This window comes from Elephantulus edwardii, unplaced genomic scaffold, assembly GCF_000299155.1.
Source record: "Elephantulus edwardii isolate Elephantulus edwardi_28Jun2011 unplaced genomic scaffold, EleEdw1.0 scaffold00152, whole genome shotgun sequence".
Taxonomy (NCBI): domain Eukaryota; kingdom Metazoa; phylum Chordata; class Mammalia; order Macroscelidea; family Macroscelididae; genus Elephantulus; species Elephantulus edwardii.
In genome coordinates this window covers 634539-658111 of record NW_006399902.1, presented here as the reverse complement: position 1 = coordinate 658111, position 23573 = coordinate 634539, and the positions used below count along the sequence as shown (strand labels likewise).

At 43.8% G+C, this 23573-nt stretch overlaps 1 protein-coding gene across 1 annotated transcript in view; it reads left to right on the top strand.

Moving 5' to 3' along the window:
- Nucleotides 1-22480, top strand: part of MECR (mitochondrial trans-2-enoyl-CoA reductase) — a 51036-nt gene extending 28556 nt beyond the window's left edge. The window contains exons 4-10 of the mRNA XM_006894988.1: nt 11357-11500; nt 14480-14582; nt 16281-16383; nt 17350-17423; nt 20570-20630; nt 20816-20888; nt 22320-22480. Of these exons, the coding sequence (XP_006895050.1) occupies nt 11357-11500; nt 14480-14582; nt 16281-16383; nt 17350-17423; nt 20570-20630; nt 20816-20888; nt 22320-22480 (719 nt within the window). The remainder of the gene's footprint in view (nt 1-11356; nt 11501-14479; nt 14583-16280; nt 16384-17349; nt 17424-20569; nt 20631-20815; nt 20889-22319) is intronic.
- Nucleotides 22481-23573: the final 1093 nt, after the last annotated feature.

Here is a 23573-nt window from a genome sequence, read left to right as displayed (position 1 = left end):
TTCTTGATGAGTTTTCCTCCAATCCTGATGCCATATTCTTCTTCATAGTCTTCTCAAATGAGTTTCTCAACATACAGATTGACTAGGTACAGAGAGAGGATACCAGCCTTGATGTAGAACTTTCATAATTTTAAACCATGTAGGAGAGGAAGACCCCCAGTGAGATGATTTCACACAGTAACTGGGTTAATGAGGGTAGATGTGTCAGAGTCAGTGAGACTGGCTCAGAAAGAGCAGGGTTCAGAGCTGTTGTACATAGAGTTGCTATGAGTTGCAGATGACTCGATAGCACATAACAACAACAGTGTTCCCTTGCTCTGCTCTCACAACAGCCTCTTGGTCTATGTATAAGTTTCACATGAGTACAGTTAACTGTTCTGGGATTCCCATTCTTCTCAATGTTAGCCATAATTTGTTATTATCCACATAGTCAAATGCCATTGCATAGTCAATAAAACACAAATATCATTCTCCTAATATTCTCTGCTTTCAGCTAGGATCCATCTGACATCAGCAGTGATATCCCTGGTGTCACAGCCTCTTCCAAAACCAGCTTGAACTTCTGGAAGTTCTCTCTAAATATACTGTTCTAGCCATTTTTTATGTATATGCATTAATAATTAAAACGGGATTTATAAAGTATGAATCTATGAAAATTAGAAGTTGTCAAAAATGAAGTGGAATGTATTCCTAGGCATAAGTGAACTGAGGTAGACTAGTATTGGCCATTTTTTTAAAAAGAGGGTTTTTTAATTAACTTTAATAAAAGTTTACAGACTTTGGGTTTTCTTTTCTTTTTTTTTTTTTAATTACTTTGTGTGTACTGTCAAACCAGATCAACCAGTTCTGACTGGTACAGGAGGAGATTGCCCCTCCTCCAGCAGAGCATCTGGTGAATTTGAACCTCATACAATGACCAAGGAGGATAGAAGGAGAATTGATGCCTTTGAGCTGTGGTGCTGGAGAAGAGTATTGAGAATACCATGGACTGCTAGGAAAACAAACAGATTCGTCCTGGAAAAGGTTAAACCGGGCGGCTCCTTGGAGGCAAGGATTCTGAGGTTCCCGTCTAATGTACTTTGGACATGTTGTGAGGAGAGACCGGTCCTTGGAGAGGGACATCATGCTTGGGAGGGTGGAGGGACAGCGCAGGAGGGGAAGGCCCTCTATGAGGTGGATTGATTCAGTGACTGGGATAATTGGGATGGGAGTGTCAGAGACAGTGCGATTAGCACAGGACAGAGCAGAATTTAGGGCTGTTGTACATAGGGTCGCTATGAGTCAGTCACAAGCAACTTGACGGCACAAAACAACCTCTGGGATTGCAATTCAGCTTCTTGCCACTAGGCCACCAGAAGCCCCCTGAGACTTTGGATTTTCATCCATTCACTGTTGTACTTTCCTCCCTGTCCACTCCTCCCGTCCAGTTCGCGCTTCGCTTTATCAAGTTAAAAAAAAATTCTTTCATTTTTATACAATCCCTCCCCGTAAGTCTACTCCACTATGCAGCTTTCATTCTGGACTCCTGTCATGACAATAATACCTAGTCATATATCCCTTTTAAACATTTCTCTCCCTCATCTATTTCAATGCAGTGAACATTATTTATCTCTTCTTAGTTTCCACCCAACCCTGAGTCAGTCCCATTTTACAACAGTGGCATTATGCAGTATTTGTGCCTTTGTGACTGAGATATTTCACTCAACATAACATCCTCCAGGGTCACCCATTCTGTATAATAGTTCATGAGTTCCTTGTTTTTAAATACAGCATAGTATTCCATTGTGTGAATATACCAGAGCTTCTCTATCCATTTGTTGGTTGATGGGCACTTGGATTGTTTCCAACTCTTTGCTATTGTGAACAAAGCAGCAATAAACATGAGTGTGCATTTTTTATTGAGATTTTAATGAAAGTTTATAGAGAACTTGCGTTTCCATTCCTTCATTATTGCATATTTTCCTCCCTGCTTTCCTCTCCACCTAGTTTGCTTTTCTCTTTGAAAAGGAAAAAAAATTGTTTCATTGTTATACAGTCCCCCCCCAGTCCATTTTACTGTGCAGCTCTCTTTTCAGACTCTTGTCATGCAAATAATACCTAATCATATATCCCTTTTAAACAGTTCTCTCCCTCATCTGTTTCAATGCAGTATACATTGTTTATTCTTTCTTTTCTTAGTTTTCCCCCAAACCCAATACCAGACCTATTTTATAACAGTGACACTATGCAGTGTTTGTCCTTTTATGACTGAGATATTTCAATCAACATAATGTCCTCCAGGGTCACCCATTTTTTATAATATTTCCTGAGTTCCTTGTTTTTCAATGCTGTATAGTATTTCATTGTGTGAATATACCACAGCTTCTCAATCTGTTCATTTGTTGATGGTCAGTTGGGTTGTTTCCAACTCTTTGCTATTGTGAACAAAGCAGCAATAAGCATGGGTGTGTGTGTATATAGATGCTTGGGTGGCAGTTCTGCTTTCTTTAGGGTGTATTCCCAGGAGTGGAGTTGCTGGGTCAAATGGTGTTTCTTTTTTTATCCCCCTTAGATTTTAATGAAAGTTTATAAAGAACTTGGATTTCCATTCATTCATTCATTGTTGCACATTTTCCTCCCTGCTCTCACTCCCCCCAGTTCACTTTTTTCTTTGGAAATAAAGTTCTTTCATTGTTATACAGGCACACCCCTCCCCACCCCCGATGACTTTACTATGCAACACTTATTCTGGACTCTTGTCATGCCAATAGTACCTAATCATATATTTCTTTTATACAGTTCTCTCCCACATTTGTTTCAATATTTATTTATTTATATTATTTATCTCTTCTTTTCTTAGTTTCCCCTCAACCTCCATGTCAGTCCTGTTCTATAACAGTGGCATTATGCAGTATATGTCTTTTTGTGACTGAGATATTTCACTCAGCATAATGTTCTTCATGGTCACCCATTTTGTATATTTCATGAGTTCCTTATTTTTTCATTGCTACATAATACTCCATTGTGTGAATATCCCACAGCTTCTCTATCCATTTGTTTGTTGATGGGCACTTGGGCTGTTTCCAACTCTTTGCTATTGTGAACAAAGCAGCAATAAGCATGGGTGTGCAAATATCTACTTGGGTGGCAGTTCTGGTTTCTTTAAGATATATTCCCAGTAGTGGAATTACTAGGTCAAATGGTATTTCTATTCCCAACTTTGTGAGAAAGCACCATACTGCCTTCCATAGTAGTTGAACCATTTTATACTCCCACCAACAGTGAATAAGGGTTCCAGGTTTTCCGTAACCTTGCCAGCACTTGTTGTTTGTTGCTCTGTTGAATTTTGCTGTTCTTACTGGGGTGAGATAATATAATTTTTTTTTATTTGCATGTCTCTTAAAGCTAGAGATTTTGAACATTTCTTCATGTGTTTGTTTGCCATCTGAATGTCTTCTTTGGTGAAGTGTCTGTTCATACCCTGTGCCTATTTTGTAAATTGATTGTTTATCTTTACTGGCCATTTTTAATCAGTCAGTTACATGATCTACTATTCTGGAAATGACAAAGACAAATGATTCGTCATTCAGCATCAAAAAGAGCATTTCAAGATCTATCCTGAAGAATAATGCTGTGAGTAATAGGATACTATTCATTTGCATATAGGAAGTCCTGTTAATAAAATTATTACTCAACTATACACAACAATCACAAAAGCTAAAGATGAAGAAATTGAGGATTTCTAACTTTTACAGTGTGAAATGAATCAAATATGCAATAAAGATATAGTAATAATAATTGATAATTTGAATGCAAAATTTGGAAATGAAGAAAGACTGTTAGTTAGAAATTGTGACCTTGGTGACAGAAATGAGGCTGGAGCTCACATGATAAAATTTTGTACAATGAATACTTTCTTAATTGAAAATACTTTTTTGAGAAAACATACACAGCGACTATATACATGGACTTCACCCAATGGATTTTACAGAAATCAGGTTGACTACATTTGTGGAAAGAGATACTGGGGAAGCTCATAATCAGCAGTCCAAAACCAGGGCTGACTGTGGAGCACACCATCATCTATTCCTATGCAAATTCAAATTGAACGTGAATCAAAGTAAAGCAAGTCTAGGAGCTCCACATCTGACCATGAGTCTAACCCAACAGAATTTAAGAATCAACATACTGCACAGCAGAGATCACCAGGGAGCTCCACGTGGCTAGGCCATGGATAGGAGAGAGGAGGCAGAGAAGTAGGCTGGGGCTCAGCTGTACAGTCAGAGGTCAGAGGGTAGCCACCCTGTCAAGAGTTAGATGGAAAATAATTTTACCAGCTTTCTGCTAGAAACAGAGGCCAGTGAAGAGGTGGCTAAACAATTCAGGCTTCAGAGAATGAAGATCTGAAAAAGATAGGGCTGGAGAGGAGTGGGTGGATTGAAGAGTCGAAGTAACAGGACTTGATAATGATTTGGAGAGAAGAACAAAGGATGTCTGCCAGGTGTATAGGTAATTGTATGTGTGGTGGAGGTGATAGAACAGGATTCCTCCTAAGAGAAAGGTGAGTCTTTTAAACAAGGTGCCAGTCAGGGAGGATGGGGACTTTTTAATCGTCAGGAGTGTAATTAGCTTCGTTTATTCAGTAAACACTTGGTGAGCATCTGGAGCATGCTGGGCTCTGGGATACATACAGCAGTGAACAGACAGGGTCTGTCTCCTCATGAAAACTGCAATTTAGTTAAGAATAGCAATTATGAAATCGCTAAGTCCTCATCAGCCAGACCCTAGTAGTTTGTGGTAGTAGTCAGTTGCCCACTGTGTGCCATTCCGTCGCCTGGGGAGACTGGGCTGGAGAGTATGGGTTTCTCATTGGAAACACTCGAAACTTTCTGCAGGGCAGTAGAAAGAGCACTTGACTGGCCATCAGACCAGTTCTCCTTCCGACTCCTCTGCATGACCTTGTTTAGGTCACAACTTTGAGCCTCAAGTTCTCATCTCTGGAGATAATAGGCACTGCTGTGTATGTCTCAGCAGACTAGTGCAGCACAGCTGGGAGAATGCATGCAGAGACCCTTTGCAAACTCTAAACTTTTATATGCTTTAGATCATGGGTCAGTAAACTTATTTCTTAAATGGTTCATTAATATTCTAAGCTCTACAGGCCATATCGTCTTTGTTGTAACTACTCAACTGTGCTGTTGGAAATTAGCCATAGACAATACATAAACAAGAGGCCATGACTGTGTTCCAATGAAACGTGATTTACAAAAAATAGACAGTGGTCCAGATTCAATCCTGGGTTGTGTAGTTCGCTCATCCTTGCATTAGATGGTGGAGATAGAAAAGGGTCAGTTGCACGAGGATCAGGGGTTCTCACAGCTAGAGCAGGATACCAGGATCAGGAAAGCAAATCAAAATGTGACACACCTACAAGTGTAGCCGGCGCAGAGGTAATCTCTATGCAAGTGCCATGCCATTACTTCTTTGTTCTATGATCTAAGTGTTACTGTCTTCATTGTATAGAGCAAGATACTGAAACTCAAAAAGATGAAGTGTATAATTCAAGATCACATAACCAGTTGAGTGACAGAGTGAGATTTGTTTAACCCTTCCAGATTCAAAGGGTTTCTGCTTTAAAACCCTGGAGGTCATTGGAACTGACTGAGGTCACTGTCCTCATCCTACCAGGCTCTTTTGGGAAGAGGTGGTTGTTGTTGTTGTGTGCTTTTGAGTCAGAACCAACCTTTAACTAAGACTGATAATTATGATGATGACATTGAAGATTAGAGAAACATGCTTATGTAAAACCCAGAGAAAGCCAAGGCACCTCCGGGATCCAAGAGGAATGGTTCAAATGCCCCATTCAGCTTCTCTGTCTCTTTATTTCTTAACCACAGCCTGCTTTGGGATTGTTGTTATGTGCTGTCGAGTCACTTGCAACTCAGAGCGACTCTGTGTACAACAGCCCTAAACCCTGCTCTATCCTGTGCCAGTCACACTGCCTCTGACACACCCATCCGATTACCCCAGTCACTGAATCAATCCACCTCATAGAGGGCCTTCCCCTCCTGCGCCGTCCCTCCACCCTTCCAAGCATAATGTCCCTCTCCAAGGACCTGTCCCTCCTTACAATATGTCAGACGAAGCCCCAGAATCCTTGCCTCCAAGGAGCAGCTTGGTTTAACCCTCTCGAATCTGTTTGTTTTCTTGGCAGTCCATGTTACATTCAATACTCTTCTCCAGCACCACAGCTCAAAGGCATCAATTCTCCTTCTGTCCTCCCTAGTCATTGTCCAACTGTCTGATGCATAACAAGTGATTGCAAAGACCATGGTCTGTATCAGATGCACCTTAGTCTCCAGAGTGACACCATTGCCCTTCAGTATCCTGGAGAGGCCCCTAACAGCAGACTTTCCCATTGCAATATGTTTTTTTTATTTCCTGGCTACTGGTGCCAAGAGTGTTGACCGCAGAGCCAAGCAGACTAAAGCTGTTAAGAATCTTAATCTCTTCACCATCCATCCTGTTGCTGCCAATTGGTCCAGTGGTGAGAATCTTTATCTTCTTGACATTGAGCCTCAATCCATACTGAAGGCTACAGTCCTTGGCCCTCTGCAGAGCATTTCAGGTCCTCCTCAATTTCAGCAAGCAGGGTTGTGTCATCTGCATAATGCAGATTGTTGATATATCTTCCACCAATCCTGACGCCACACTTCTCTTCATAGAACCCAGCCTCTTGGATAATCTGTTCTGCATACAGGTTGAAAAGGTATGGAGATAGGACACATCCCTGGCTTACACCTTTCCCAATTTTGAACCATGCAGTGTTTCCTTGCTCTGTTCTGACGACCGCCTCTTGGTCCAAGTATAGGTTTCGCATTAGCACAGTCAAGTGTTCTGGGACTCCCATTCTTCTGAGAGTCAGCCACAGTTTGTTATGATCCTCACAGTCAAACGCCTTTGCATAGTCAATGAAACACAGATAGACATTCTTCTGGTATTCCCTGCTTTCAGCTAAGATCCATCTAGCATCAGCTACAATATCCCTAGTACCACGACCCCTTCTAAACCCAGCCTGGACTTCTGGCAGTTCTCTGCTAATGGGCTGTTTCAGTCGTTTTGGGATATAATCTTCAGTGGAATTTGCTTGTATGTGAAATCAATGATATTGTTCTATAGTTTCCACACTCTGTTGAGTCACCTTCTTTGGAATGGGAACAAATATAGATCTCTTCCAGTCAGTTGGCCAAGTGGTTGTTCTCCATATTTCTTGGCACAACTTGGTGAGCACATCCCGGGCAGCATCTGTTAGCTGAAATATGTCATTTGGTATACCATCTATTCTTGGGGTCTTATTTTTGGCTACTTCGGGATTGAGACACCTTTAATATTGCCTCTGCTGATACAACCACTATGGAAGGCTCTATGGTGCTTTCTCCAAAAACTGGAAATAGAAATACCATTTGACCCAGAAATTCCACTACTGGGAATTTACCCCAAAGAAACCATAACCGCCACCCAAGCAGATATGCACACCATGACGTGATGACACACATCATGGCTTTGTTCACAGTAGCAATGAGTTGGAAACAACCTAAGTGCCAATCAATAAACAAATGAATAGAGAAGCTGTGGTATATTCACACAATGGAATACTATACTGCATTGAAAAACAAGGAACTCATGAAATATACAAATGGGTGACCCTGGAGGACATTTGCTGAGTGAAATATCTCAGTCACAGAAGGACAAGTATTGCATAGTGCCTCTGTTGTAAAGTGGGACTGACATTGGAGTTGAGGGAAAACTGAGAAAGAGGGGATAAATAATGTATACTGAATTGAAACAGATGAGGGGGAGAACTGTTTAAAAGGGATATATGGTTAGGTATTATTGTCATGACAGGAGTCCAGAATGAAGGCTGCATAGTGGAGTCGACTTGGGGAGAAGGATTGTATAACAAAAAATTTTACTTTTCAAAGAGAAGAGTGAACTTGGCGAGAGGGGCAGGGAGAAAAGTGCAACAATGAATGAATGGAAATCCAAAATCTTTGTAAACTTTCATTAAAATTAATAATTTTTTTAAATTAAGAAAAATAATTTTTTAAAAAAATAGTGTGTAGATTACACAGCAGGGAACATAGATGACAGATAAGTATCTTTCACCATCCAAAGTACCAAGAAATGTATCAGACAATTAATTAACACAGCTGAGACCTTGATTTGGACTGTTAGCCTCCAGAACTGTGAGAAAATAAATTTCTATTTTTCAAACAAAACAAAAAAATATTGCCCCTGCATCCCGTCCCTAAGTTCTGGTCCCTAAACAACAACAAAGACACAGTAGCTACAACAGTGGGTTCAGACATGACCGGGATGCTGAAGATGACACAGGGCCAGGCAGTGTTGTATTCTGTGGTGCAAGGTGTTGCTATGGGTCAGAACCAACGCTCCAGCCCGTAACAGTAACGATAAAGCCCAAGTTGTTTCCCGCTGCTGCAAGGCAATTAGTGATGACCAGGACTGCCCCTCTTCCCACTGCTGGGCATGTGGGAGCGGGAACTTAGACCCTCAGCAGCCACCAGACACTTTAGGCCAACAAAGCTCCAGGAACTTCCCTAAGGTAATACAGGAGGGGTGGTAGAGTTAAGACTTGAATCTACCTATTTCTGACACCACATTCTGTCCTCTCTGCCTGCATTTCATACTGGTTCCTGTTGGCATGAGTGAGGGAGTGTCACCTCTCCCCCAGTCCTCAAATCCTCTTGATTGTCTCTCCAAAATAGGACTCCAATCCATCTTCTTGACTTTATCTCTGCTGCATAAGTGTTAGTCTCAGCCACCATCAATTCACATCTCAACCCCCACACAAGCCTCCCACTTGGCCTCCTGCTTCTACTCTGTCCATTACCCCACCACCACTTTTCCCACATAGCAGCAAGGCGATCATAGAGTATAAACCCAGTCATCCTAGCCTTTCTCTTAAAGCTGGTTTGAGGCTTCCATTTACAAAACAAACTCCATTCTCCCCACTCTCCAGGCCAGACTCTGGACTCCACATGAGCTCTGGGGTTTTGAAACTGCATTTTGTGGCTCGTTAGTGAAGTCTCTATAGTAGTTGCAAGCAACACTTACTTGTTGTGCATCAGAAAGCTGGACCATGACTAGGGATGATAGAAGGAGAATTGATGCCTTTGAGCTGTGGTGCTGGAGAAGAGTATTGAATATACCATGGATTGTTAGGAGAACAAAAACGTTCATCCTGGAGAGGGTGAAGCCAGGCTATTCCTTGGAGGCAAGGATTCTGAAGCTTCATCTGACATATTTTGGACATGTTGCTAGGTGGGGTCAGTCCTTGGAGAGGGGTGTCATGCTTGGAAGGGTGGAAGGACAGCGCAGGAGAGGAAGACCCTCAATGAGATGGATTGATCCAGTGACTGGGGTAATGGGGGTAGGTGTGTCAGAGACTATAAAATTGGCACAGGACAGAGCAGGGTTTAGGGCTGTTGTACATCGGGTCAGTGTGAGTCACAGATGACTTGACAGCACATAACAACATCAAGCAGAGTAGAATTAAAACAGATTGCATCACACCTAGCAAGGGTAAATATTTTATGAAACTTGTGTTTCATACATGCATGCATACACACAGGGTTACAAAATAATTCTTTTTTTATCATATTTTTTATTAATTTTAATGAAAATTTAGAGAGACTTTGGATTTCCATTTACAAAATAAGAATTCTTACCGTAAGTCAAAATTATGAAAGTTTGTGAAACTTCAATCTAGCCCATGCCACATCAACCATATTTCAGTGTGTAGTATTCTAGTTCTGCTCTTTTATCTCTCCTGCCTTAGAGTCTTATCTCTGTGCTTAAAATGTTCTGTGTTTCCTCTCTGAGTAGTTAATGTCTCTGTCCTTTACCTCTTCCCTTAATGTCACTGCCTCCAAGAAGCCTTCCCTGATTCCAATTGAAAGTCATTCTCTCTACTCTTCTAGTTTCTTCTTTCCTTTTCACCTGTTGTTGTTGTTATGTGCCGTCGAGTCGTTTGTGACTCATAGCGACCCTATGTACAACAGCCCTAAACCCTGCTCTATCCTGTGCCAATCTCATTGCCTCCGACATAACCATCCCGATTACCCCAGTCACTGAATCAATCCACCTCATAGAGGGTCTTCCCCTCCTGCGCCGTCCCTCCACTCTGCCCAGCATGATGTGCCTCTCCAAAGACCTGTCCCTCCTTACAACATGTCCAAAGTATGTCAGATGAAGCCCCAGCATCCTTGCCTCCAAGGAGCAGCCTGGTTTAACCCTCTCTAGGATGAATCTGTTTGTTTTCTTGGCAGTCCATGGTACATTCAATACTCTTCTCCAGCACCACAGCTCAAAGGCGTCAATTCTCCTTCTATCCTCCCTAGTCATTGTCCAACTCTCTGATGCATGACAAGTGATTGCAAAAACCATGGTCTGTATCAGGCGCACCTTAGTCTCCAGAGAGACACCGTTGCTCTTGAGTACTTTAGAGAGGTCCCTAACTGCAGACTTTCCCATCGCACCTACACCACTAAAATGAAAGCAAGAAACATATTCAAGCTTGGAGTCCCAATACCTAGTCCGGTGCCTGGTTCATCTATGTGTGGAATAAATCCGTGGGTTCTAGGCCCATCTCTTACTGGATTATCCTGGAGGCTCTGGGTGAGTCACTTCCTCAGTTTCCTCACCGGTGAAGTGAAGAGCATCATGTCATAATCTGAGGGCCTTTGTAGTGCGTACATTCTGTAGTTCAGTAGTGGGACACTGGAGAGTGGAGGGCGGAGGGGTCAGGGATTATTTCTTTCCAGCTGACACACTTTTTCACTTCCCGTATTGATCTGTGCACTGGTCTTGGGGGAAGCCAGACAGGCTTATTATCTCTGTTATTTACAGTGTTAGAGTAACTGAGACTGGCCTTGTGGTCTTGGAATTTGCTCAGAATAGCAGGTCTCACACCTAGTTTTGTTGAGGCCTCCCATTTCCATACTCTTTACCATAAGGCCACACAGAGTCAACCTGCCCTAGCTGAGAAGAATCAGAATTGGATAGGAAAAGGGGGCCCTGTCTCGGCTTCTCTGGTGAGGAGCTTCCTGTCCTCTCCTCAGAGGCCAGGGCTGCTCAAGATCTGCTTTATAACAGGGTGAATCAATAATCCCTGCTACCACACCTGTAAAATGGGAATAACAACATTGACCTTACATAATTATGACAAGGACTTAAAAGAGACCTCAAGATTCTCTTTTGTCTCTAAGTATCACTTGATACTGTCCTGGGACAGATAAACTGGGGATGGGGAGGTTCTTTCTCTCTTCTCTCTACTCTCTAGTCTCCTCCAACATAGGAACTTGGCGGACCGAGGCTGTGTTCAGTGAAAAAGTGCTAGTTAGCGTTCCGAGTGACCTCCCTCTTCAAAGTGCTGCCACCCTGACCGTCAATCCCTGCACAGCCTACAGGATGTTGATGGACTTCGAGCAGCTGCATCCAGGTAGAGTCCCACAGGTCACACACACTGGGGTGTGACCCAAATCCTGACCCTGAGGCAAAGGGCATTTACCAGGGAAGGGTCCAGGAGAAGACAGGCCTCTAAGCTGGCTGAGTGTATTGTCCCTACTTGAGGGGAAAACAGATCTTGATTCCTGGAAAGCATGCTGAATCTTCATGAGAAATATACACCCTTGAAAACTGCAAAGGATCACATTCCCTAGAGATCGAGATGGAATTCTTTCACTCAGCAAAAACGTGCTGAGCTGCTAAGCTCCAGGGAACTAAAGCAGGGGGCAGACAGAGACTCTGGGCTTTGAGTAAAGTGCTGAAGTGGGTGTTGTCGATGCCACTCAGCAGTCAGAGCCCTCAGCAGTCTGCATAAACACCTTTATGTCCATTACCCCTGCCGAATGTGTTAAACCTTCAGATAACTGTGATATGGTTGGCGTCATTGTCTTTGACAGTGCACCCCTGCTAGACCACCAGTCAGACCACATAGGTCTAAACTTGAGCTTCGCCGTCACTGGCTATGTGGCTCGATGTTTCACATCACCAGACGTTTCATCTGTAAAGTAGGAGAATCAGGAGTTCTAAGGAGTAAATGAAATGTTGCAATACTTAGCACTGGGCTAGCAGTGGCAGCTGCTTCCATTGCTCTTCCTTTTTATAAGTGGAGAAACTGGTTGAAAGAGGTGAGTGATTTGCATGAGATCACCCAGCAAGTAAGTGAATGTTTTATTTGGGTTTCCCCTAAGACAAGAGCCTCAAATAGGGATGTGGGGCAGATGGCTCATTTGGGAGATGATCTCAGGAAGCAGCAATGAGACAGAGAGGGAGAAAAAGCTAGGGAAGGTAGTTACCACTAAGAGCTCAGTCCTGCCAGGGCCAGGTTGGTAAATACCCAGTCTAAGCCAAGAGACATTGGTAGACTTAGGTGACTGGGTCCCCCTCAAAGCCTGACAGATGGGTCCTGCGAGCCTTCATTGGAGGGAATGGGACCAAGAGCCTTTGCTCAAGCACAGCTGCAGCAGACACATTGGTCACCTTCCCTCAGGTACTTTTCATTCAGGAGCATCTGTGGTGGGCAGTTACAAGCATGCTGGCAGCATTCCACCTCAAGTACCCATTGGCCATGTCTCATTTTTTGCTTTGTAGCACATTTGTCATGGGCTCCACCTATAGTAAATAAACTTAAGATTTTGACCTTTAATGAAAATTATGTTTTACATTGTAACTCAGCATATATATAATCATTTCTCATATACAGAGAATTGGCTGTCAGACCCCTTGTTGTTGTTATTATGTGCTGTCTAGTCAGCTGAGACTCATAGGCATGAGAGCTCTGAAACCTGCCCTGTCCTGAGCCAATCTCACTGTCTCTGACACATGTACCCCCACGACCCCAATCCATCTCATCTGAGGTCTTCCTCTCCTGTGCTGTCCCTCCACTTTTCCAAGCATTGATATCTTTATCCAAGGACTGGCCCTGGCCACATCCCCAAAGTATGTGAGATAGAGCTTCCCTGAAGGAGATACCTTTTCTGATTTTTAATAGACCTCCTACAGATACCAAAATCTGCAGATGTTCAAGTCATTGTATAGTGTTTCCTATAACCTATGTATAGCCCTTCATGTAAACTTTCATATCCTTTAAATCATCTCTAGGTTACTAATAATACTTGACACAGCACAAATGCTATGTAAACTGCATTTTATGATCCCTCTTAGCTTTTGAGGGATTGCTTTGACCAATTAATTGTTTTTCTCCCCCCTTCTGAATATGGTTGATCTGCAGTTGGTTGAATACACAGATGCCAAACCCAAAGATTTTCATTACTCAGACTGTATGAATGAAGCCAAAAATTCAAAGAACAAGAGAAGAGGGTGGAAAAAAAAATTCAAAGAACACTTGGCCACACTTACTTTTTCATTCTCTAATCCTTGATTTTAAAAATTGCAGCTTGTCAGCGAGCTCTGGTGGCCTAGTGGCAAGAAGCTGCACTGCAATCCCACAGGTGTGCGGTTCAAATCCACCAGATGCTCCACTGGAGAAGAAGGGGCAATCTCCTCCTGTACCAGTCAGATCCGATTTGATGGTACACACACAAAAAAATAATAAAATAAAGAAAAAAAATTGTGATACATTCACACAATGAAATATTATGCAACACTGAGGAACAATGATTTCCTAAAATACTATATAACATAGGAAAGTCTAGAGAGCATTATACTGGGTGAACTAACTCAGTCTCATAAGGACAAATAGCGCATAAAACCATTATTGTAATAATAGCTTGTTATATGTGTATAAATGTCTCAAAGGGAAAGAGGGAAGCAGGCAGGAAAAGGGGGAAAGTGGAAAGCACTAGGATAGCAGAGTTTAGTAGGCAGATGGAGGGTGAAGGAATAGAAAAGATTCAATGACGACTTGAAACCATGGGGCAATAATAGAGATCAAAAGTAATTCTATCAAATACAGTGTATATGAATGATTGTATGAAACAATGTAAGCGAAAGATTGTTTAAAACACAGTGTACCCAAAAAAACAGTGTACATGAATGAAACACAATGTAAATTATTGTATGCAAATCAATAAAGAAATAGAAAATAAAATTGGGGGGACATAAAAGTTGAGAAGATCATGAGTACAATATTTTTTATACTGGTTTACATACAAAGTTCATAAAGTTGGTATACAGTGTTTTTCACACCAGAGCCTATAAAATCATTTATACAATGAGGACTGAGTTGTCAGTATGGACTGAGTTATCAAGTCATGTCAGCCACCAGGAGTGATGGTGTGGAAGTCTGGAAGCCCCGAGGGACCCTTCAAGGTCTTAGAAGACTCAGTAGCTGCACGCTGAGTCTTTTTAGAGCCTTGACCTCTGCCTCTTGCCCTCCTGAAGGCTCCCAGAGTGGGAGCCCATGACCTATTGCCAGGGTCCAGGGATTGACTTAGGTCTGTTCCTGGTTCTGCAGGGGACTCTGTAATCCAGAATGCGTCCAACAGTGGAGTGGGACAAGCAGTCATCCAGATTGCAGCAGCTCTGGGCCTGAGGACCATCAATGTGGTCAGAGACAGGTGCGTGGGGAGCCCACATTCTAGATGTCTGCCTAGTTGCTGACGTGAAAAGTCCTAGTCCTCCTGATCCTTGGACTCCCACATTCCGATTATAGCCTTGTAAGGGCCCTCATCGCCATCAGATGGCACCCTTGCTCAGGCAGCCTGCCTTCGTGGTTAGAGAGCTGCCGGCTAAAGTTGGCAGCTGGAACTGGTGAGTCAGCCATTAGAAATGCAGGCCAGGTGGCTTTTGGCTATAGGATGAGTGAGTCTTTGAAAGTAAGAGCCAGCGAGGAGGAGGCGGAGCCTGGCCTTACCAAACAGCTAAGCATCTTTGAGACACTTGGTTTGTGATAACCCTATGTTTTCAAAATCACAGTTCATACTCAGGAATATGTCAGAGCAGAGTTTAGGGCTATTGTACATAGGGTCGCTATGAGTCGCAAGCGACTCGACGGCACATAACAACAACATGTTATTTTTACGGTGAACTGTCTCCTCCAAAGCCCTTTCTTCCCTTACATTTGTGTGATACTTTGAGTTGTACTAAATACAGATAGGAAGGCGATCGCCCTCTTAGTTTTACAGTTGAGGAAACTGAGGCTTCAGAGAGAAAGGAAGTGCTCAGGGAGACACAGCAAGTGAGTAATAAATCATGTTTTCTGACTTGTTCTCTTCCCCTCATAGTACGTTGTTCCTTTAAATCCCCACTGTCTTCAAACTTGGCCCTGTCTGCCTTCAAGTCCAGCCTTGGTGGAATCAGTACCTGCTTCAGTTCCCCCAGTCCTCACAATTGTGTGGACATATTATTCTGTTTACCTGGAGCCACTCGAGGGCTGGAGTATGTGTGCATATTGTCAAGGGACAGAATTACTCTACTTGTTCCCTGTCTTTTTTCTCTCTTTCTCTCCCCCTCTCTGTCTCTCTCTCTCTCTTCCACTCCCTTAGGAGAGGACTAAAAGCAAGGTTTCTCAGAGGAAATTGAAAGGGAAGTAAAAAACAGATGCATCAAGGTGAAGAAGCCCCCTCCTTAGGAATGCAGGGGATCTAAACCCCAACTAATCCCACTGGTCCCTAAGTGGGGCGGGGCTATGACCAGCCTTACCAGGCTCCCCCTCTCTTTCTGCTGACTGGCTGCCTGAAGGATTGGGTCCACCTCTGACATTCCTGGGATGTTCCCCCATTTTTTTTCCCCTCTTTGCCTTTTCTCTTTAACTCTTTCACATGGCCTACCTCTGTCTTTCATCAACCATGCCTCTGCATTACCTTAATCCATTTTACTTATTTTGCTAAATTTTCACTGTGTGTATCCGTTCTCTTATTTATAGTCACCTAAGCTTACTCCCTAACAGGAAATATTAGCAAGTGGTGAGGAGATAAAAAGAACTCTGGATTTAGCATGTTTTGCATACCACCTGGAAAAATCCTTTGAGAAGAAAGGGAGTGGGATTTGTCACCTCAGTAGAAGAAATTAGTAATTGAAGTGTCTTCTCCCTGGGTGCAGATGGTCTCTAACATCTGTGGGCTGGCAGGGCTACAGAAATCACACAGTCTAACTTTCTCCTAACAATGAGGAAATTGAGGACAACGGATATTAAAGTAGGATGAAACTAGAGGCTGACCTCTGCCAGAACTCTGGGTTAAATCCAGTCCCAGCTTTCTGCAAAGAGATGGGTTTGGAGTTCTGTGACCTAAAGCTTTGACTTGTTGTATTTGCAGACCTGACATTCAGAAGCTGACAGAAAGACTGAAGAATCTGGGAGCAGAACATGTCATCACAGAGGAGGAACTGAGAAAACCTGAGATGAAAAACATCTTTAAGGTACTTGGAATGAGATACTGCCCTCTATTTCATGCTTAACTCCCTGAAGTTAACTTGCCTTAGAAGAGCTGAGAATTGACTCCATTAGTCCCCTCCAAGAACCTCTGGCCTCTTCTTAGAAAGAGGAAGCCCCTCCCTGAGTCAGGGAACAGCATGCATTAAATAGCTCGATGACAGAATAAGGGAGAGAGGAAAGGTTCAGGAAACCTATGTGATTTGCAGTTCTGACTGTTTGTTGTGGGCCATGTCAGCTCACACTCCTGATATGAATCAGAACTTGAAGAGGGTCTGAGGAAACTGAGGCACGGAGAGGAAAGAAAAAGAAAAGCACCATCTCTTAAGCACACACCTTACATTTCGTCAGATAATCCTACACTAGATCTACAAAGTAGGCATCTATATTATGACTCAAAGTGGGAAACTTGACAAAGACCACATAGCTATTAAGTGGTGGAGTTAGGTCTAGGCCTGGCTGTCAAAACCCAAATCCACTAAACATTCCAGAATGTCCACCACACAGCACAGGCCTAATAGGTAAATGAACTGGAGAGAGAACAAACTGTCTTGGCGTCTTTTCACTGAACTCCCTCAGGAAACTCACGCACACTCACTCAAGAATATACACCTCTTGACAGCATTTTCAAAGCAGTAGATTAGCACATCTACTATAAACTGAATTATAAGCACTGGGAAGCAGGCTACGTAGGGAGGAGAAGTCAGTCACACCAAAAGTAGATGCCTTTTGTCTGTTTTCCTGGGAGATTAAGTTCTGAACCAAGTCTTAAAATGGACAAGAGGATTAAGTTGTCAAAGAGAAGACGACTCCTGGGTAGAGGAAAAACATGATTCAAAGACGTGAACATTGGTTTTCTTCCCTCCTTCCTCCTGACACAGCAGTTGGGCCAAGGAGGGACTGGCCCCATGTAGAGGCGGGTGGCTCCCTCACCGTGGTTCCTTGTCTTGCAGACCATTCCCCAGCCACGGCTTGCTCTCAACTGTGTCGGCGGGAAAAGCTCCACAGAGCTGCTGCGGCAGTTAGCGTAAGTCCCTCAGCCCTATAAGTCCAATTCACCTGAATTTCCAGGCCTTTAGCTGGAAGAGTCATCAAGTGACCCAAGTCCCAGTGACCAGTACAAGGCTAGGTCAGCACGACTTTTAATTAGCTAAGACCAATGTCATCTCTATCATCTGGGTACTTCCCTTCCTAACCTCTTCCTTAGTAAATGACCAAGAGACACTTTCAGCCTTACTTCTCTAAGAGAGTCCAAAATGTAGACCACTGTGGTGTTTGTGACAGGGAGTGAGCAAGGATTCATAGCCTGGGTATCTTAAAATCACTTACTTCTTCTAGCTTATTAACTTTTAAAATGTTTATTAACTTTAAAAATTAGATTCTCATTCTAGAGGGAACATTATGTTTATTATTAAAAATTTTGAAAACATTCACATATAGTTTGGGCTTATTGCTGGGAGGGACTATTCCTTGGAGAGGGACATGATGCTGGAAAGGGTAGAAGATCAGTGAAGGAGAGGATGACCCTCTACCAGGTGGATTGACACAGTGACTGCCGCAATGGTCACTAGTGTATCAGGAAGTGTGAAGATGGCACTGGATAGGACGGGCTTCAGATCCACTGTTCATAGAGTCGCAGTGAGTTGTAGTTGATTCAGTAACATCTAACAACATAAAAGTTGTTGTTGTTATATGCCATCGAGTCGCTTGCGACCCATAGCAACCCTATGCACAAGAACCCTAAATGCCGTTCTATCCTGTGCCAATCTCGCTGTCTCTAACACAGTCATTCCCACAACTCCATTCACAGAATCGATCCATCTCATCGAGGGTCTTCCTCTCCTGCGCTGTCCCTCCACTCTGCCAAATATGATATCTCTCTCCAAGGAACATAAAAGTAAAAACAAAAAAATTCCAGCACAAAAACTGCCTAGTTCTCCACCTCTGAGAGAAATGAGTGCTGGCTGCTGTGTGTTGCATGCCCTTCCCAGCTTTGCTTCCCATTTTAGTTTCCCAAAGCTGAGAAATTGCCCTAAACTTGGTGGCTCACAGCAACAAATTTTCCCTCTCATAGTTCTCAGCACTAAAAGACCAAAATCAAGGTGTTGGCAGGGATATTTCCTTTCAGAGGCTGAATAAGTCCATTCCATGCCACCGCCTTAGTTTCTGGCAGCTGCAAGTAATTCATGACATGCTTTGGCTTACGGACACCTCATTCCAATCTTGGTCTCAACACAGTACTGCTTTCTTCTCTGTTTCTCGTGTCTCCGTCTTATAAGGACACCAATCCTTTCAGTCCACCCTAAATCCAGGACAATCTTACCTTAAGATCCTTAAGTTAATTATATCTGCAGTGACGTTGTTTCCAAATAGGATCACATTCAAAAGTATCATGGATTAGAAATTAGACATATCTTTTATAAGGACACAATTCAATCTACTCCACTAACTAAAGCAGGAGTTCCCTCAGTGAGTAACCCTCTGAGAACTTGACGGACTGGTGGGAGACAAGATTTGTGTTAATGACCAGTGAGCACTTTCTGTGAGCCAGAATGTACAAATGCTTGGATTATTCTCCTGTCAAGACTTTGACAAGAGGACTATTCCAATCCTCATCTTATATTTCAAACAAGACTCAAAGGAGTGATTTCCTTACCCAAAATCTTACAGCTAGGAAGCTAATCATATATGTGGACCCCAAGTTAGTGTACATACCCCTCCCATCCTACACAGGGCAGCCTCCAGAGCTTAGTGCAGAAGGCAACCCATGTGTGTGTTAGCAGTCACACTGGCCACATTCAACTCCTGGCTATGCTACTTACTGGCTGAAAAACTGTGAAAAGTTGGACAATATTTGGAAAATTGTCTAGGCCTCAGTCTCTTCATCTGTAAGTTGGGAGTGATATATAAACCCTTTCTGCCTCAAGAACTTGGTTTGTGACTCGCTGCCCTGAAGCACAAGGTGGTATAAGGTGGTATACAAGTGAAGCTTGGAAATCAGCTCTTTTTATCTGCAAAATGAAGATCACAAGAGTGCTTCCTAGGGCTAACTATGAGGATTGGCTGAGATTACAGGTAGATTGCTTGGAGTTTGTAGTAAACCCCTGATAAAGGTCAGAAAAGATTGGAGGGAGATTCATGTCTACCTAGAGCCTCCTCAGTAGTAAATCTGGTATTTGCTTCTGAGAAACCAGCCATCGGCAAATCTGTGGAACACCATTCTACTCTTACGAGCCTGAGGTTGCATGAGTCTGATTTTACTTGACACAAATTAATGGTGGTGGAGAATAGTCTGTTGAGATCAAGTGCCATGGGGACACAGAAAAAGGCTCGCTTTCTCCAGAGCTACTTCCCCCAGAGTCAGGTGGCATCAGCGGAACCTTACGACCAAACTACTCACAAGCCTTAGGGACAAAGGTGTTAGTTACTCTTACCTGCTTCATAATAATTTCTAACATTTTGTCATTTACAAAGGCTCTATTATGTTCTCCCAAACAAACTCCTATAGGAGCAAGGGAGTTGGGAAGAGAACATTAAGGTCAGCAGGCAAAGATCTAGTTTGTAAAAAAACTCAACATTTTTAAAAACTATTAGCATCACTCCTGTTTGTCTGTGAGAGGGAATGGTGGGGTGTGTGAGAGTGTGGGTATCAGATACCAGGTTCTGATAAGGCATCTCTTGCAATGAGAAGACAATTATCATTGTCTTCACCCTTCCTCACTGTGTCTTATCTATATAGCTATTTACCTGCCACTGAGGTCTAGAATAAGCTTTTCAAGATGAAGACAGGGCCTAGGCTGTTTACCACCCATATACCTGTGAGCAAGAAGAGGGCCCAAGTGCGAGTTGTGAACTTTGCTCAACACAGAATGCTTCTTTGCAACATTTAATCAAAGCCTGAGTGGGTGGGTTAGATCAATAGGTTCCCAGACTTGGTCATTCAACTCTAAAGCACATTTTTTTGTTTGTTTGTTGTCTTTAATGAATATAGATTCTTATCTCCTAATTAATTCGACCTGACTTCATACCTAGAAATCTGAATTTTTCAAAAACCTTTCCAAGGATTCCGAAAGCAAGTTTAGCAATCAGAAGTGAACTGTCAGTGCTGTGGTAGTTTCCAGAAGGGGTCTGTCTCTGCCTACATCCATTCTTTGTTCTCTCTGTACTTTTCAGGCCTGGAGGAACCTTGGTGACCTACGGGGGCATGGCCAAGCAGCCTGTAACAGCCTCTGTGGTAAGCTGGTGTGGAGCTCATCTGAAGACAGGGCTGGGCATTTCCACTAAGCCTCGTACCCTGACACGATAGTTGTCTAAACTCAGGCACTGAGTTTGTCAGGCACTGACCTTCTCCCTGTACCCCTCATCAGTACCTGAAGTCTTTGACTTCCAAGCCCCAGCATGCCATTCCTCTGTCCACAGAGCCTGCTCATTTTTAAGGATGTCAGACTCCGGGGCTTTTGGTTGTCCCAGTGGAAGAAGGACCACAGTGCAGGTGAGTGGACGATGGCCTCAGTCTGGGGCCTAAGGGTCCCAGGACAGTGTGGTGCCAAAGAAGGTCTGCAGAAGTGGCCCACCTCTGCCCTATAGAGGTGATTGAGTCCACAGCAGGACAGAGGAAAATAGCCTCCAGCCACAGCTTCCTCCAACAAATAGTTCCTTCAGACAAAATTAGAGCAAAGTGTTGAACAAGACAGATGCTAACCACACCCCGCCCCCACCCACACTCACCCCCACCTAAAGAGCTGGCAGTGGAAAAGGCTGCCATGTCAGATGGCCAAGTAAAGAGAATCTCTCTGGAGCCAGCCTGTCCGTCTTCAAATACTGCTTCCACCATTCCTACGTGTAGGCTTTGCCTAGCTAGCTGTGGGACCTCAGGCAAGTCACTTAACTTCTGCCTCAGTTTAAATGTCTTAATAGCTTGAATTATCATTAGCCCTCTTTGATAAAAGAAAAAATTGAATGTGCAGGTGGTTAAATAGCCTGCCTGTAGTCAACCCCACCTAAGGAGTGGTGCAGGCAAGCTGTCAATAACCAGTCTCTGAGCCATCCTTCTCTACTATGAAACTAGGCAATCACCTGGAGTTAGCTTAGTGAAGGGAGGAGAATAGTGACATGGATAGACTAGTTCTGGCAAGAAAAAAAAAATTGGCATGTACCAAAGCCCACCAGGGAGTGTGACTCACCAGGACACTGCAGGTGGTTCTGAACAAGGAGAGCCTTAGGTCTGAGCAGGGGAAGGGATGCCAGGCAGCTGGGTCATGATGATTCCAAAAAGCCCTATACATCTTGTGGAGGAGTTCAGATTCTATGCTAAAGACATTTTGAGAGGTGCTGAATGATTTTAAGCAAGGAATGATGTGATTTGTTTTAAATATTGGGTGAATTTTGTGTCTGTTAAAAAGAAAAAGGCAAACTAAAAAAACATACCTTACCCAGGCTGTGTCATTTTCCTGGAGCGAATTGGATGCTTGTGAGAGGCAGCCCCGCGGAGGAAATGGTGGAAAGGAGGAAAAGCTCAACTCTTGAGCTGAGAGAGTCCAGGGCTTCCAGAAGGCACCTTTCCCTGGACAAAGCTCATTTGTTTTCTATCAATGGGTGTGCCGAGCACACCCCTGCCTCCCTCTTGCCTCTGTCCCCACCTTCCTGTAATCCTGCCCTTCTCTTCACTCAGGACTCTTGGGCACACCCTGTGGGTGGGTCTGAGCCATCTCAGCCACTGCTCTGATGGCAGTCTCCACCCCTCCTGCTGCTCCCAAGGCTATTTCCAAGGTTCCCCTGTCCCCATGCTGGTTGCCACTACCTCCCCCAGTACCTGGCATAACCAAGCTTTTCTGGAGACCCAGAGCTTGCTCCTGTCCCCACGGCAGCCCGATGCCATCTTCTGAACCCCAGCTCATGTTCCCTTGTCCCCATCCTCCCACAGAGCAGTTCAAGGAGCTGATCCTCACACTGTGCAGCTTTATCCAGAGAGGCCAGCTCACAGCCCCCACCTGCTCTGAGGTCCCCCTGCAAGACTACCAACGCGCCTTGGAAGCTTCCATGAAGCCCTTCGTGTCTTCAAAGCAGATTCTCACCATGTGTTGATGATCCTTGAGGAGCCAGTGCACCGGGAGGAAGGGATGAGGGGTGATCAGCAGGACTGGCTCCAGCCCCCTCAGTCATTGCCCCCAGCCTTCACCAAGCATTCATCTCCTCACCATCATTTCCTACCAGGAGGATGTGAAACCAGCTAGGGCTCACCCCAGGCCACCTCAACATACCTAATAAAGTCAGAACTTTAAAGAAACCAAAACAGATCAAGAGCATCCTGTCAGGATGTATGATCACACTCCTGCCATCTCGTATTCTTCGGAAGCAGCATCCTTACTTTTCCTTCATTTGTGCCTCATAATCATTTCTAGACCACCTGAAAGCAAGGTCTGGGTGGGTTCAGACACCAGAAAAGACAGTCTCTGCTACCAAGCTGCCCAGACCCACAGAAGAATTTTGTAAAAGGCAAGGTTTGTCTCACCGGGCAGGGTGTGCATCTCAGTCTGGAGTAGAGGCAGGGGTGCTTGTTGCTGTTTTTATGTACCCTCAAGTCAGCTGATAGTGTCCCTCTGAACAACGGATCTGAGCCCTGCCTTATCCTGTGCCATCTTCATCATCTCTGCCACACTTGAGCACATTGTTACAGTCACTGTGTCAGTCTATCTCATTGAGAGTCTTCCCCTCCTTCACCGACCTTCCACTTTTCCAAGCATGATGTCCATCTCCAAGGACTGACTTCTAACAACATGCCCAAAGTACGTAAGACAGTTTCACCATTGTCTAAGGAGCTCCCTGGCTGCACCCTCTCCAAGACAAATTTGACAGACCAGGGGATATTCAGTACTCTTCTCTAGCTCCTCAACTCTTAAGACATCAATAATTATTCTGCCATCTTTATTCACTGTCCAATTGTCAAATGCATAGCAAGTAATTGAAAAGACTATGGCTTGAGGGAGCTCTGGTGGCCTAGTGGCAAGACACTGCACTGCAATCCCAGAGGTGGTGGTGGTGGTTATGTGCCATCGAGTCGTTTGCAAGTCATAGCAACCCTATGTACAACAGCCCTAAACCCTGCTCTAACCTGTGCCAATCTCATTGCCTCTGACACACCCATCCCGATTACCCCAGTCACTGAATCAATCCACCT